The following is a 16,898-nucleotide window of genomic DNA, read 5'->3' as shown; positions in this document are numbered from 1 at the left end:
ATTATCGTCTCCATCTTAAATAAACTGAACTGAATATTCTATATCTTAAATTATATGTTACTAAAAATACAAATATACGATGATAATCCATATTACAAAAAAAGCATATCATATTTTTGACATTTTCTTGTTTGAACAGTAGGTAGAGTATATAAACCGATACATGAACATACACCTATGAGCTGCTACACGATAAAAAAATTTGATGCACCATTATAGGGTGATCTATGTTACACGAGCAAAAAAAAACGTGATTATGGGTCGTGTATGTATATTATGGTTTTACTTGTATCCTTGCCTAGGTGACGAAGAAGTATGTTTGATTTTATGGAAAATTATTAAAATAGCTCATTTGATAAAAGAGATTTTTCATATAACCTTTTTCTTTTTAATATTCCCATAAAGTCTCGTACTTATCAACGGAGACAAGTTTTGAACTAAATTCATCAACGTCTACGAGTTTGTTTGAGCCAATCAAAATCAACCACTTATTCAAATCTGTCTTTCATCGGCAAGTTTTAATCATTTCAACAAATTTTGAACCAAACCCGCGGTCATGTCTAATGAAAGCATATAGGTGATAGTGAAATAATAATATCCTTTAAAAAAGCAAGCCCATGCCTACACGTGTAGAGACAGAGAATAAATAATATATTATTATTACATGAAGCTTAAAAATGCTGTATCACGTGCATCCAAATTAGTGCATGCAAGCATGTGACAATAGTTACATGACACCCCTCAACTATTCAGGTAATGTAAAACACCCCCTTAAGTTAAAGTTACTTAATATATATGAAACAAGATGAGATCCTGTGTTTGGATTAGGGATGACAATGGGTTGGGTTTAGGTATTCCCAAACCCATATCTGGTTATGAAAGTTCATCCCAAACCCGTCAGGTTTTAGTCGGGTAATTACCCGTCGGGTTTCGAGTTTTCCCATTGGGTTTCGGGTTTTTAATCGGGTTTTCTCAAAGACGGATTGGGTATACTCGACCTAAAACCCATCGGGTTTTGACAAAATATAACTAATCGATCACAAATAATAATTACCATAAAAATAAAATGTTTCAAATAATTGTTATAAACAAGTTTCAACATACAATATATTTAAAATATTTAGAGTATACTATATATAAACATAAAAAAAAGTTATGTCGGGTATATAATCGGGTAAATGGGTTTATGTTATCGGGTAATCGGGTCGAGTAATCGGGTATATTACAAATCCCAAACCCGTGAAAATTTTCAAAATTAATCCCAAACCCGTCCCAAACCCTAATAGATCGGGTATTACCCGTCCCAATTATGTCGGGTTTCGGATTTTTCCATCGGGTTCGGGATCCCTAGTTTGGATCTTAAGGTGTGAGTGAGTGAGTGATTCTGACATGTGGTCAGTGTCAGGAGTGAAGGTAAGGGTGGGTGGGTCCCACAATCACTTACGATGTTTGCAGAACAGTGTCAGAATCAGAGTCAGAGCAGAGGTTTGGTTTGAATGAACAGGTACGGTACAAGTGTTTAAAGCTGCTGATAAATGAAGAAGATTCTCTCTTCTCCTATGTTATTAATCTTATTATTATTATTGTTAAATATTATTATTATTATTATTATTATTATTATTATTATTATTATTATTATTATTTCATTTTTTCTGTCAACGCGTGTGGTGTGGCTTCTTTAAAGCTTTTCTGTCAAATTATACCTATACCCACCAAACATTTATATAAATAAATAACTTTGTGAGATTTCATATCTTGTCACAACAGTCTAATATTTATTTATGTCAATCTACCAATTTAAGTTGAATAAATAAACTATATTCATTAACTGGATCCATTGGTCTTAACCATAATGGAGTAGTTCTCAAACAAATTACTACAAACATTCGGATTAGACCGAGACCGAACCAATTTCGCCCACATCGGTTTAGATGTGTCCAAGTAGAAAAGCCCTAGTAAATATAAATGTTTGTTTCAATATATATTTTTTGAAAATAAAAAAGGGTTTTGATAATTCAAATTATGACCCTGTGTTTTATGAATGTTATATTTAAATGAATTAGTTTTGCTATTCAAAAGGGCTAGCGGCAAAACTTGTTACCCCTTTGTCATCTGTATCGATGTAAAGCTGTAAACACCACTTGTAAATTAGTAGTCCCCCTTTTTTTTTCTTATAGAAAATATATAGCCTTATTAAAAAATAAAAATAAAACAATGACTCATTTGTCAATAATAATTCATGTAAGAAATATATTATTCTAGTGGATATGTAAATTCATCTTTGCTTGATAAACAATTGACTGATTTATATCTCAATCAGGAAGTTGTGAACTGTTCTGAAACGACATAATTATAGATCGACAAGATGGAGTTAGTTCTTTCTTATAAGTAAGTTGTCAAGAAGTGAAAGTTATGAGTGTTATTGATAGGATTGTTAATATTAATTAGTATCAAATCATGAATCATAGTTTGTATTGTTGGATTCACACATCTCATACTTAAAACATTCTTACATTAAACCCGATCTAACAATATGAGCGTTTTACTATGCCAAGCCCCGTCTCTACTAAAGTCATTCCATGGTTATATTCTTTCCTGAAATGCATGCTAAAACGAGCAAGCTTATGTTGACAAGTTCTAAGTTTAACATTTCACATAAACATGTTTGTTAACACATCTATTCTTAGACTTTAGTATTAGTTGTGTAAGATTAATTTGGAAATGTAAATATTACAGTTTTCTTATATCTATATAATAAGTATTTTACATCCATGTCACCAATTTGAAACCTAAAAAATTCCAAATAATTTTATGCATCATAAGTTTAGGGGCAAGTAAACAACAAAAAGGAAAAAACACTATATATTCAAGGTGTCAATCTACTTCAACAAACATACAAAATATGCTGCAAAAATTTCAGAGATTTGATTGACCCAACTCAATCAGAAAAAGACAAACCAAACCTAACAAAATAAAAAAAAAAAATGTAAACACACCAAAAGTTCTCATTATGCATCCAAACACTACTCAACCACCATTGTTATTTGTTAACCACCTCAAGTGCTTCTTTGGTCACTGTTTCAACAACCCATTACCATCATTTATCTGCAAAATCACATGAAATGTATTAATATTAACAAATCTTGTAATTTTTTTGTAAAAAAGATAAAAAAAAAACTTTTTTTAAAAAATATTACCATTATTATGTGTTAGGAAGAAATCATGAGCAGAACTTGGGATGGAAATTGAGAGCTGAGTTGTGGAAGAATCTTTATTATTATTATTTTGATCATTTGGTGGCCACTCATCAAAGAAATGGTGCATTACTTTCTGAGGTTCATCTTTTCTGTCAATTTTCAAAGCCAAGTGATCATAAAAGCCTTGATCTTGCTGTTGTTGATATGAGTATCTGTTTTGAAGAGAAAAAGTTGTTTGCTTTGAGGCTGAATTGTTGATAGCCAGTGGTTCCAATTGCCAAGAATCAGTCTTTATGCTGCCAGAAGATTCTGAGAAAAATGGATGCTCATCTATCACCTCTTTCATCCCATAGCCCTTTCTGTCACATATTATTCATTCATAGTCATTAACACTGTATTCCCGAGTTTATTAAATAAACGAAAACAGACATCAAGAGAAATATTTAAATACCGTGTTCATGAGTTCAAAGGAAATAAAAAAGGGAAGTAAAAAGATTTTGTGTGTTAAAAATCCGTTCGATTTCTTTGAAAAAAATTAATTTTGTTGAAAAAAAAATACAAAACTTTTCTTTTTCTTTGTTAAATGAGGCTTGAGAACACAGAGTAATCGTTAAAAATGAACAAAGGAAGGTAAAAATTTAATTTTGTTGAAAAAAAACTACAAAAAACTTTTCTTTTTTCTTTGTTAAATGAGACTTGAGAACACAGAGCAAACGTTAAAAATGAACAAAGGAAGGTAAATATTTAATTTTGTTGAAAAAAACTAAAAAAAACTTTTCTTTTTTTTCGGGTTAAATGAGACTCAAGAACACAGAGTAAACATTAAAAATGAACAAAGGAAAGTAAAAAATTTAATTTTGTTGATAAAAAACTACAAAAAAACTTTTTTATTTCTTTGTTAAATAAGACTCGGGAACACTGGTTAAACGTTAAAATAAACAAAGGAAGGTACAAGCAATGAAAGCACAAACAAACCTATAAGGGCTAGAATCCAACAAGAAGTGATCTTGAGATAACAAGGCATTAGAGGTAGGTCTAGAATAAGAGGAAAGGTGAGTGTGATTATTATTATTATTAATATTATTATTATTATTATTATAGTCAGAAGATGAGAGTGGATGTGAATTGGGAGAAGGGTAGTTTGGGGATTTGGTACAGATGGAAGGTGGGATAATTGGAATAGCAGTTGGAGGTGTTTTAGGTGTTGGTGTTGACATGTTGACTACTTCCACAGGCTTTCTTGAACGGTTTCTGCCTCTATGCATGTGCCTTTCACAGTATTTTGAATCAGGGTATGCTTCTTTTGAACACCTCCATTTTTTCCCATCTGTTCTTCTGCATCTCCCTGGCTCTGGATCTATTTTTCTACCAAATCCCATCTGGAAACAGTTCCATCCAACTGCAAATTCATTCAAAAATGCATTAATTTTATTAAAAGTCTTGATCTTTGACATCAAGAAACTTAATTATTACTAAAGGGTAGTAACTTAGCATGCATATGGACTGAAAAAGTTTTGATCTTTATGCTTTTTATTCTAAATCTTGAAAATTCTTGATTTTATCACCAAGAAACACTTGATTAACATGCATATATTGAAAAAGTTTTGATCTTTATGCTTTTATTCTAAAATTTGAAAATTCTTGATTTTATCCAAGAATTAAACACTTGATTAACATATGCATATATTGAAAAAGTTTTGATCTTTATGCTTTTATTCATATACCCTGGTTCTAAATTTTGAAAATTCTTGTTTTTATCAACAAGAAACACTCAATTGACATGAATATATTGAAAAAGTTTTGATCTTTATGTATTATGAATGTATTCATGTACCCTGGTTCCAAAAATGGAAAAAGGTTGATACTTGTCATCAAGAAACACTCAACTAACAAATGATAGCAACTTAACAAGGGTACATGTTAAAAAGGTTTGATCTTTTGGTGAAAAAAAATAAAGAAAATTAATTAATTACTTGTGGGATGAGGTGGCTGGTGGTGAAGGAGGAGCTTTGTAGAAGAATCTAGACTTGTTTTGATGCTGAAAAGCAGATCAGGAGGTATAGGCATACCAGAGATCATGTATTTGTAAACAAGTGCTTGATGTTCAAGTTCTTGCCATTGAGTTGCTGTGAAGGGATACCGTCCACTATTATTATTATTTCTTACACCTTTACCTGCTGTACCCATCATCTTGATGATTCTTGAAATTTCACACAAAAAAAAAATCAATTTTTTTTTTGATGTTGAATTTGGTTGTTTGAGAAATAGAAACAGTGGGAAATGAAATGAATGGTTGCAGGATCTTGTGTAAAGATAGATGTTAAGTCAGTAAAGAAAATGAAAAGAGAAAAGAAAGGGCATAACCTGTTTTATAATCTTTTTATTAGAGATGGTGTAGTGTGTGTGTTGTGCAGACTGCAAACACTGATGCATCTGCTGCTGCAACTATGCTACCTTTATGGCAGCTATTGTCTCTGACACAATTTATACGGAAACCCATGATAATGGGCTCAAGAGAGAGAAAGAGAAAAGAGTGTGTGAGTTCATTAAAAAAAATAAAGAAAAAAAATAAAAATAAAAAGTGTGTGTGTGTGTGTCAGTATGTGTGTGTGAGTAATAGAGTTGGTTTCTGAAAGCACAGGGTGACAAGACAAAAGTGGCAGTGGCCATGATCATGAGAGAAGTTTGTTTGTACGGTTTTTTGCATACTTTTACTTTTTACTTTTTTTCATCTTGTAAAACTCTATAATATGTGGTTTCTTGTTTTGGGTGAATGTGAATTCAAACTAGTCTTTGATCCCATCTAATATTAATAATAATAATCTAACCAGGATGGTCCAGCCACTGCACTGCAGTTCAAAACATTGTACATTCATCACTTGTACCTTGCAAACCATCAATGATGCTTTGCTGTTTTTACATAAAGGGTGTTGTGTCTTTTTTTTATACACAACTTGTTACATTTTAGGATATTAGAAAAGAAAACAAAGCTGGCTTGTTTAAGTAAATAAAACTAGTAGCTGATTATTATTATTTTATATACTTTGTATTCAGTGTTATCTACTAGCTAGGTCTTATCTGTTTTCTATATCTTACTAAGTTTTTCAAATATTGGTTAGAGATAACAATGTTATATTACTGGCTTACAAAGTTACAAATATTACTAGCTTCTTTAGAGCAGGACATAATGCTTCCGCTTGTTACGTTCAATAAGCAACTTGAGAAGAAATTACAACCTGAAACTCCCGTCGGAGACAGGTTCGCAGTGGTCTTCGCACCTATGAAACTTGGAGTTGAGCCGGTAGAACTGGATCAAACTGTGATCATGGTCGGTCGAATGACAATTTTATTGGGCTAATATCAATACAAAATTTTATTTATATACAACTACCGTTTTATGTATAACGCTAGCAAGTTTAGTTAAGATCGATATGCGAATCTCAAGCCTGGCCTCATTTGCTAAATAAGCGCCAGCTTAGCTCATGTTTGTTTAAGCTAATTGAGAACCCACAAATAATGTTAGAATTATTGGTGTAATTAAAGTAGAGTAGGAGTAACATTTGCCATTCGAAAAGGCTTATAGCCCACACGTAGAATTTCTGGTCTCTTCTTAAAACGGAATCATAAATATCTTCAACCCACACGTAGAATTACTGGTCCCTCTTAAAACGGAATAAAAACATCAACCCACACACAGAATTACTGGCCTCTGTCTTAAAACAAAACTGAACCAAATTCAAATGGCTTTAATTTATATTTATTAATTTTTTCAAAACGTTTTTTTTCTTCGAAATATGTCTCTCGACACAACTACCCTACTCATTTCATACACATTCTAATCCTACAAACCAAATAAGTGACAGTCTTTTGGCCTTAAATGTTTTCATATAAATCAATGTTTCTTTAATCAGCTTCATGTTGACCTGGTCAACTAACCATCAAGTGTACTTGATGACACATTGTGAATGTGGACCTAGTCAGTTATTCATCAGATAACATAGTTGTGAAAAAAGCACATAATGATTAAAAAATAAATAACGTGGCAATCTTGCAATTGCTTGAAAGAGAGAAATCATATGTGGCCCAAAAGTGTTTTCTAGCAAAGACATACGAGTACAAAATCGTTTATTTTTATCCAAAATCTCACTCTCACAAACAAGGCTGTTGATACTTATATAATAACAATGTTAATGACCGATAACTTAATTTTACATATCAGCCCATATAAGTTATAGAACTTACCTTTTCAACTGCCTATAACTATACATTACAACTTCAAGCTGCTATTCCTTTTGGAATAGCGATAATACTAGGTCCGTATGTACAGAGAAGAGTTGCGTGTCCACAAATACCTGTCTCCCAAAAATTAATTTATTAATATTTGGTAAGTGAATCTATAGCTAACTAACAAGCAATATAAAAAACTAGAAAGACGCATACGATAAATTAGAGATTAAAATTACCTTCATAAAAGGTCGATCACGACTAGGAAAAGACTCTATGAAACTCTCCTTCAGAAGCAATGATACCTGAGGTTTAATGAATAGATTGTGAGAAATGTGACATGTTAACTTAATTGCAGGCATTGGAAGCAACACTTGTATTATACATATTTTTTTTATAATTTTATAGATGTGGAAAGAGACTAGAAACAAACCTTATCATCATTTGACTGAACATTTGTAATTGTGTGAGAGCGTAAATTAGAGCAAACTGAATCCAAATAAGATCTTAATACTCTCAGGAAACCCTTGGCAGCTTCCACCTGTATGATAACATGTCAAACTTATCGTCTTGCATCATAATCAGAATCGCAACATCTATGTTCAGAGTTTAAGCATGTCAAAACAAAGATATACCTGCACATCTGTGCAATCATACACCGGTCTCTTTTTCCCCAAATAACTTTCTCCCACAAGTTGAGCATGATAAGGAGTTAAGGCTGCATATAACTCTTTGTACTGAGGGAAATGTGGTATTGACGATGATTTGACCTAATCAAGGGAAAAAGGAATATCACAATGCGATACATGGACTTCTGAATACAGTATATAATAAATCTAATAATTAGCATAAAAAACAATGCATGAAAAGTGATAACTTTATAAACATTTTGAGGTCTGGATGACCTGGCAACTGTAATATAACATCATTAAATCCGCACCTGGTTCTTGTTAACATCAACAAGAATAACATTTCCTGACTTGGATTGTACTTCGGCAGTTTTGCTCTTCACACCAACCTGGTCAACATTAATATAGGTCAAAGAAGCCAATGAAAGGGTATAACTTAAATTAAAAACTCAAGTCTTTTTTAAATTAATAACTGGAAATGAAAAGATTCAGAACAAAAAACTAAGATTAAAAACTCACTATGAAAGGAACAGGTGCATCCAAAAAATCTAGCATGTCATTTGGCAAGACCTGAAGCAAATCAATTAAAACAACACTTGAATTCAGAGGATACAAATATATTTTAGAATATAGCGCATTATAAACTTAAAAAAAATTATTATCCACAATACCGGCATAAAGAAGCTCTGCCACTGATAGGGACGAATCAGAGGGATAATCGACAACACTGAAGCAGACAATATTCCCTGAAATGCAAAAGAAGATAAAAATTAGTATCCACCACTTAATTGAGGAGCATACGCCATCAAATTTTCCTAATAATAGAAAGCCAGCATGATAAAAATCATACGAAAAATAGAGTAATTTGCAAATACGTATAATATACGAACCAGATTGGAGCACACAAACACAATTTGCTTCTCCAGAAGGGCACCCGCAAATATTGTCAAGATCTATGAAAGGAAATGACACTGACATTGTTAATTTACTGTTTAGCAGAACATGAAAAATAAATACAATGTAACTTAATATTAAAAAATAAAACAATTACATGCTCAAGACGCAAAGAGCCACATATGCTTGAAATTGCCCATACTGATAAATTTGTTGCCTCTTCCTCCACAGCAAGTGCCTTGTGAGCCTACAGTACCAAATGCAATTGATATAATTTACCATTAATGCATAAAGAACATTATAGGTTACATAAACATCGACATGTGCAATAACCAAAGAAGAAACCTACCTCTGCCAGTTCAAAACTTGTGCTGCAAGACATCAAATCAACTGAAGAACCAGCAATATGTAAAATTGTTTCATCTGGTCTATGGAACTCCAATGGATGCAGGTATTCCAATGGATGGAACTTGATTGTCGAACCTCTGGCGGGGACACATAAACTATTATACTCGCATATAATCTGCAAAGATCCATGCTTGTTGGTCTGCAATTTTCAAACTTTTTATTGTGACAATTGAGAATCTCTAAAGCTTAGGAGATGGCAACAAAGTTAAAAAGAAAACGTTAACTTATGAAAATAAAAAACCTTAGCCCAATCAAGAATCTCGTTGTGCTCGTTATCTTCTTGACCCGAAAAAGAAGCATCGTCCGTCTCTGCTGAATCAACATCGCTCCTAAAGTTCCTATCCTCACTAGGAGAACCCTGAAAACTGTATCAATAAATTTTAATCACCAACTAAATAATTATAAAGTCTAAACGGGAATGGATGTAAAGAGGAAAAATAAAAAATTACTCCCTCCACCCCAAGAACATTGCCCACCTTTATATTTTGGTTTCTCCCTAAAAGAATGCCCACTTCCAACATAACTTATTAAGTAATTAAATTTCATTAAATCCATGTTACTATCACTGTGCTATTATATAATAAACTAACATATTCCTAAAATTGGGTTTTTCTCTTGTGGGTATATTTTGGAATGGAAGGAGTATTTAAGGGATTTAAAGAAACTTTGACAAGATACAACTAATTTCTCTTCCAATATGACTAAAAACATCCAATGTGTTTATATGACTGTGATGATAAGAAGCACTTGAATATAACAAAGCATGATGTAAGTGGATGCCACACAAGCATTCAACTTTTATTTATTAAAGCCACCCATACACATGATATACTGAAAACTACTTTATTACCACCTAAATAAGTATCTTGTTTCATTTAATCCAAGTCCGGCCAAAGACATGCCAGAATATTGTTGACGACAAAAATGCACTAATCCTTTTACATTGAACAGCTGAATATTGATAAAGCGATGCAATGGTAATCTTGTTTTTTCAAAAATTTTAAGGGCAATTTCACCATCATGCATGTTATTGGCCAGATTTGTATAGAAAAACTAGATACATATCTGGGTGGGCAAAAAAGCAATTTGAAATATATATTAGCCTTATTATAAAAGATATATACACGGATGGCCTCTACATAAAATATTTTTGCATAAGATCCACAACTCCTGCTATGCTGCAACCATTGACCAAAGTAGAAGTCAAGAAATCAGTGGTCAAAAGTCACAGATGCCAAAAGATAACGGTTTACCTTGATGAAGAATCAGAACTATCATGTTGTTGATAACGTAGAAGAGGCAAAATTGCATTTGGAATCTGCTTTTGAGACGGTTGTTTATTGGAAAGCATATCATCAACAGTAGGACTATCACACGCATCAGCAGCTATATATTCTTTCTTAGATGAATCCATCTCTGTTTCAGGATGAACTGGAATAACACAATCACTGAATCCTTCAGTGACAGAATTGTCCCTGCTTAATGGGGCAATTTCTGTGGTTCCACTAAGCATTTCTTCAGATCCATATTCAATTGAAACATGGCTCACTTTGTCCTCTAAGTATACTTCATTTTCATGTGTTCCTTCCAGATGTAAATCGCTAATACTGTTTGTTAATCTTTCCAATCTTTCTTCAATGAAGATGCTACACATGATTATAAACAAAATTAATAGATTATAGAAAGAAGTTACAGAAGATAATACTTAGCTTCAGATAAGAATAAAAAGAGTCTTATTATCTTTACTAATATAAATTTGACAACCCAATCCTAACATATTCTTCTTTTCATAGCAATAAACAGAAAAAAGCTTGACTTTTCTTGGTAATTCGTTACAATTCTTCGCATTTAACCTTTTCTCACAAGAATAAAAAAATTCTCTACTCAAACGAACTAGATACAAAGGTGATTAAGAAAAATAAAGATTTATGTCAGTTAAAATGTTGGCAAACCTGTTGAGCACACCAAAATGCAGTTCGAAAAATGGAAGTCTTGTGAGAATGCAGTAACACCGGCGAGTGGATAAAATATGCCGGCTCATAGGTGGGGGTGAAAGTTGTCCATCTACCGCCATAGAAATTAATCTAGATGGTTGTTGCAATAACTCATCAACTAGAACACAGCATCCATACAGAATTGAATCATCTGCACCCTGTACTACTAAATATCAGAACCCAGAACGAGTACTAAAACAATGTAGATGTGTGTGTGTTTATCTAGACACACGCATATATATACGCATGCATAACATGCGTATGTACTTATGTACATGCATCCATATATGATACACATCTATGATAAACATGCATACATATAAAATAGTGTGTATATGAACCCGTCGAGTAATCAGGTACTATCTTAAAACAAAGTTTTGTAAAGATTGTTCAAGATAACAAAGAATAAAAAAGTGTAGTCAATCAGCAATCTATACTAATGAGCAAAGCAATTGTAATGGGTAGATTAGAAAAATGAGTGCAGCAGTAGAGGTTTAAGAGTCACCAATCGAATATAGAAAACACCCAACTATAAATGAAATTGTTGCTGATAAGGTAGATGAAAGAAACTCGATTACCTGCAGCCTGAATACAAAGGATAGATCATTTTGTTTGAGGTGTTCCTGAAACAGAACCAGCATGTTAAAAATAGGATACCAGCCAAAATACTGGGCGCAAAAGCTTGAGATAACCGTGAAAATGAATATTGTAATTTTCTTTGTCAAAATGAAAGGCTTGCATGATAAAAAGAAACCAGTGCAACATTTTTTATCAGTGAGTAAGTGATTAAAAATGTAACACCAAAAAAGAACAACCAACCTTTATCTGACCGCAATAAGAAAAGTATAGATATCTGAAACTAAAACACAGTAAAAATATACCTGTCCAAGAAGAATTTCATTCAGTTCACTCATTGACGGTGTTCTCTCAATAGTGTGAACCTGAAATTACAAGTCGAAACATATAAGCTCAAAATATAAAACCATAAAGTGGCATTTAATAAGACTGGTACACACAAATACACAGGAGAGGGACAATTTCCCCACAATAGTCATACGAATGAACATTACCAAATTTCTTAGACATATACATATGATAAACAATTGTACACATTATTTAACAATAAATGTTCCCAGTTCCCTGGAATAGACTAGCATATAACCCAGCTTTTTCAGGTTATTATATAAGTATGTAGCCTAACCTCCAATCCACCAGGAAAGCAGAACGAAAGGAGATCCTTTGACCTTAGTGGTAGCTGTTTGTCCGGAGGGTACACAAATAGAACCTGACAATACACAAATGACCATAAAATATGCTTAATAAGAATGGAGGAATTAAACTTTTAATTCTCATATAACAGGGAACAGGTAGGACCCGCACCTGAGGCTCGAGATTTGGTTCTACCCGAAACTGGTGCTGACCGCGTGCACTTCGCAGCCTCCCTAAAGATTCAGGTCTACCAAAATATTGCCTCTGAAGTGCCTGAATATCACAATCTGGATGCAATCCAACCACTACCATGCTCTCAAATAGCCTCGATGGTTCTTTCAATATCCTTTGATGCTGAAATATTTTGGATATTATAAACAATCATGTGAGCACATCAGAGCATCAACCACAAATGATTAAATATAAGGATAACCGTTTGTTTCAAATGAAGATACTAGTTCGCTATAAGTAAATAGCATCATATTTGGCAAATATTCTAGTTGTAATCACCTAAAGAAACTAAGTATATTATAAAGAACATACCAGTGCCTGTAACTGAAAGCTTGCCCATTGACGTTTTTGGCTAGTTAATACTTCTGGATTGTAAGTTCTACTTTTCTCTTCAGGAGGAGGGGTTAAGCCTTTCAGTACTCTGAAAACTTGATTCTGAATCTTTTGAAGAGGGCTACCGCTGTCCCCCTTTGATGAGAATACTGCTGATGGTCTCGGTGAAGGTGGAGGTGGAGTAACAGCAGCTCCAGAGACATCTTCAGTTGTCTGCACAAAGAATGAAGCACCCCAACCTGTGCTGCGCGGCTCTTCACGAGTACAGTTCCCTTTGTCCATGAGTGCAACTCCTTTTGCCAAACACACAACCCCAAGAATGCTACAATATATAGATAAATACAAAGAGAGCATAATAAGCTCGATTTGCCTATTGTACACATTCAAAAAGAAGATAATTAACTACAAAATGTATTGGTTAGTTAATCTTCGTCTTATTGTTAGTATTATTCATCTTTATACTACCTACCAGGGCTGTTTGGACAAACTATTTGGCGGGAAGTTCGTTTATGTTCGTTCGCTTAACAAAACAAACTAACATGAACAAGGAATTTTGTTCGGTTAACTAAATAAACAAAAACGAACAGAGACCATGCTCATTCATTTGTGTTCACTATTCACAGATCCACATAAAAATGCACAAATCGCTAGGCGTACTAGTCATTCCATGAGCAAAAGCTAAAAGCACTACTACAATAGGTCAATAGTTGCTGCTGCTGACGTACACATTATCATCATGAACCAGGATAAGAAAAGAAATCTAGTAGCAAACGTAATCGGAAATTTGAGTTAAAAAGCCTATACAAATTTATTTTAATCTCACACGGAACGGATGATGCAATAAACGCGCTAAAGTAAAATTAAACAGCAGCAGAAACTTAATTAATTAATCAGCTGTTAACAATACAGCTGCTTCGTAGAATTAACGATAACAGATCAGTAAACATAAACAAACAGAGTGTAATTAAACGGAGAGAAAAAGTAAACTGACCTACAAATTGATGTCAGTTAGGGCTACAAGTACGTGTAAGCAGACGAGATCAGGATTATGCAACCACACCTGAATCCATCTTCCTTCCTTCCTTACGCTCTGTTTAATTGAAAGAGATAACCAGCAACAGAGTTTTTCAGGCGGCCATAACTATAAAACTATTTATTAATATTATTAACAAAACAAAACAAAACCCCTCCATAACCACTTGACCATTTTTTCCCCTTTTGACTTTCTATTTTTACACCAGTTTCCATATTATTATCATCATGTTTATACTAAATAATATATATATATATATATATATATATATATATATATTTCTTTCCACATTCAGAATCTAACATAAACTTTGCTAATCCCAAATAAATTCAGGTGATTAAACTCAAATAAACCTCCTTCAGTTACGAGTTCGAGCTCGACATATCGGGAAATAGTGAAGGCCAGTGGTGGCCCCGATCCCCTTCAACAGTGTAAATTAACTCGTTTTTCCCTTAAACAATTGGTACACGTAGTGTAAATTTGTTTGTTTTCTGTCTAAAATTTGACCCTAACCCCTCTCGGGTTATGAAAATTTTCATACAGTTTGAGCCCCGGGTGTTTTCGTCCAAGTTTCGTCATTGGAGCTCAAGCCTTGCATATATTTAAGTTTAATTTTTTTGTTTTTGACTTCTAAGTGTTAATTTCACATTGCACAGCCGAGCTTTGGGTTGTTTAAGTTACTACACAAGCTCGAGACGAGCTTAGGTAGTCAGGCTCGTTTAAGGTTTTTCTCAGAGTAATTAAAAACTTTGCATAAGTATAAATGAGCCGAATCCGAGCTTGAAATAACAACTCATGAGCCAAAGCTTGAGTGTTAGGAAAAAACGCTCAAAACGAGCCGAGCTCGACTTGAGCTCCCATAAGTCAAAACGAGTTGAGCTCGAGCTTATTCAAACTCGAGTTGGCTTCTTACAACTCTAAGCCTACACGTATTTTATTAAAAAAATGATATAAAATAATAATAATTAATAATAATAAACAAGAAATTATTGTTATTAAGGTTTTGGTTGTTTAATTAAAATTCATATAATAATATTAAGATTTAGTTGTCCTACATATATTGTATGAGATATGGCAACATGCAAAAACCTCATGAATAACGACACAAATATTTTATTTTAAGTATGTAGTTACTTACCAAAACGTCATTGTCGATAATTACTAGATTTGATCGATTTGTTTCTTTACCACACGTCAAATAATTGACTACAACTGTCCCTTTCTCGTTTTAGTTTGAACGTTACGTGACATTCATCAATTTTTTATTACGAAAACCTGATCCGTTTTAAATTTTGATGTAATTCGGATTCCCATTTAACCATTTAAGTGTTGATTTGTTATATGTGTTTTCATGTTGCAATCTTAATAGTAAATATTAATTCACATTAGGTTATAAACCCGTGTAGTACACGGGGTTGGGTAAAAAAGATGAACCTAATATCATGTCATTATCGATTATGTTTTACATGCATTGACACAAGCAAATCATCAAATAACACTTTGAAGAATACGTAAGTATAATTTAGGATATATAAATAAAAACCGTTCGATAATGTGGAAAAAAAATTATCGTAGCTAAATTGACCCCATGCTGTAAATTTCCTCTCTAAAATCAACTTTTATAAACAACGTCACACAAGATAGGAACGTGTGTTCTATTGAAAAAAAATAATTAAATTATAATCACTTTAAATATTTAATTGTATATAACTATACTAGACGGGTGGCCGCGCGATACAGCGAGTGTTTGAACCTATTAATCACGTACAAATATAAGTGTTTATGGTTCGGTTAAAATCTTGAAATCGTTTAAACCGGTCATTGGTTTGACTTCTTTTTTCTTTTTCTTTTTTACTTTCTGTTTGTTGGTCGGTTTCAAAATTTTCAAAACGTAGTGAACGGTTGGTTCGCGGTTTATATCGGCAACCAGCCATATGAAACCAGAAAAGACTGTAAATTAACCTAATTGCAGTATGATTCCTTTTGTAATATTTGTTGTTATTATTTCACGTCCTAAATCTTCCATTAATATTTACCATTTATGTGGCTAAAATTATCATTTTTTATTTATGATAATCTCAAGTATCATATTATGTTGGTTTTTAGTTAACATTGACGGTACATATACATTATTAATTATTTTAAACTAAATTTATTATTAAAGTTTAAACTGTGAAACCAAACCAGAACCAGGCCGTTGGTAACGATTCGGTTTCAACTTTCAATGGTTGAGTTTGGTTTTGGACGACAAAAAATCAGTATTAACGGTTGGACTCACAAGTTTAACTTAAAAACCATCAAAACCGACACTGAACATCCATACGTAACATATTAATTTATTTAAAATGAAAAAGAATTACAACAATATTATATCCAAATTAAAGAGAATAAAATGCTCGTTTTTATGGTGCAATTTGTTTATAAAAATATTAGCGTATGAAAAGGCTATAGTCGTTTAAAAATCATGGGTGGGAAGTTAGTTTACAAGTTAAATTAAAAACATAATATGGTTAAAGATGAGGGACCAAACTTGTAAGTTGAATAGAGTGTGTTTAAAAGACATATTTACCCTTACTAACACATGTACCTCACGCTTTAAGTGTTGTAAATTACTTAAAAATGGGTGTCTTAATTTACCCTTGTTTGGTGTATTATATATAGTATAGATATGTTATATATAAACTATGCATATGTATATATAGTATTTATTTGAAGTACTTATGTTAAGCTACGTTCATTTTTATTT

At 32.8% G+C, this 16,898-nt stretch overlaps 2 protein-coding genes across 2 annotated transcripts; both read right to left on the bottom strand.

Annotated features, from left to right (window-relative positions):
- Positions 1-2,785: 2,785 nt before the first annotated feature.
- Positions 2,786-5,884, bottom strand: LOC143561509 (growth-regulating factor 1-like). The gene is made up of 4 exons (XM_077049578.1): positions 5,171-5,884; positions 4,173-4,596; positions 3,198-3,556; positions 2,786-3,105 (listed from the first exon to the last, which is right to left on the bottom strand). The coding sequence occupies exons 1-4, from the start codon at positions 5,385-5,387 to the stop codon at positions 3,098-3,100; spliced, it is 1,008 nt and encodes a 335-aa protein (XP_076905693.1). The 5' UTR covers positions 5,388-5,884; the 3' UTR covers positions 2,786-3,097.
- A 1,528-nt stretch (positions 5,885-7,412) lies between these two features.
- On the bottom strand, positions 7,413-13,443 carry LOC143561663 (uncharacterized). The gene is made up of 18 exons (XM_077049679.1): positions 13,099-13,443; positions 12,727-12,909; positions 12,548-12,631; positions 12,228-12,287; positions 11,925-11,969; positions 11,305-11,504; positions 10,606-10,998; positions 9,594-9,717; positions 9,294-9,491; positions 9,102-9,191; positions 8,941-9,003; positions 8,722-8,796; positions 8,570-8,620; positions 8,362-8,439; positions 8,057-8,191; positions 7,855-7,962; positions 7,661-7,726; positions 7,413-7,549 (listed from the first exon to the last, which is right to left on the bottom strand). The coding sequence occupies exons 1-18, from the start codon at positions 13,399-13,401 to the stop codon at positions 7,481-7,483; spliced, it is 2,325 nt and encodes a 774-aa protein (XP_076905794.1). The 5' UTR covers positions 13,402-13,443; the 3' UTR covers positions 7,413-7,480.
- Between the last annotated feature and the right edge of the window lie 3,455 nt (positions 13,444-16,898).

The sequence above is a fragment of the Bidens hawaiensis genome, unplaced genomic scaffold (genome assembly GCF_021521415.1).
Source record: "Bidens hawaiensis isolate Kalapana, Puna unplaced genomic scaffold, B.hawaiensis_p1.1 tig00001177_1, whole genome shotgun sequence".
Classification (NCBI taxonomy): Eukaryota; Viridiplantae; Streptophyta; class Magnoliopsida; order Asterales; family Asteraceae; genus Bidens; species Bidens hawaiensis.
Note: the sequence above shows the minus strand (reverse complement) of the source record. Positions and strands in the feature narration are given on the sequence as shown.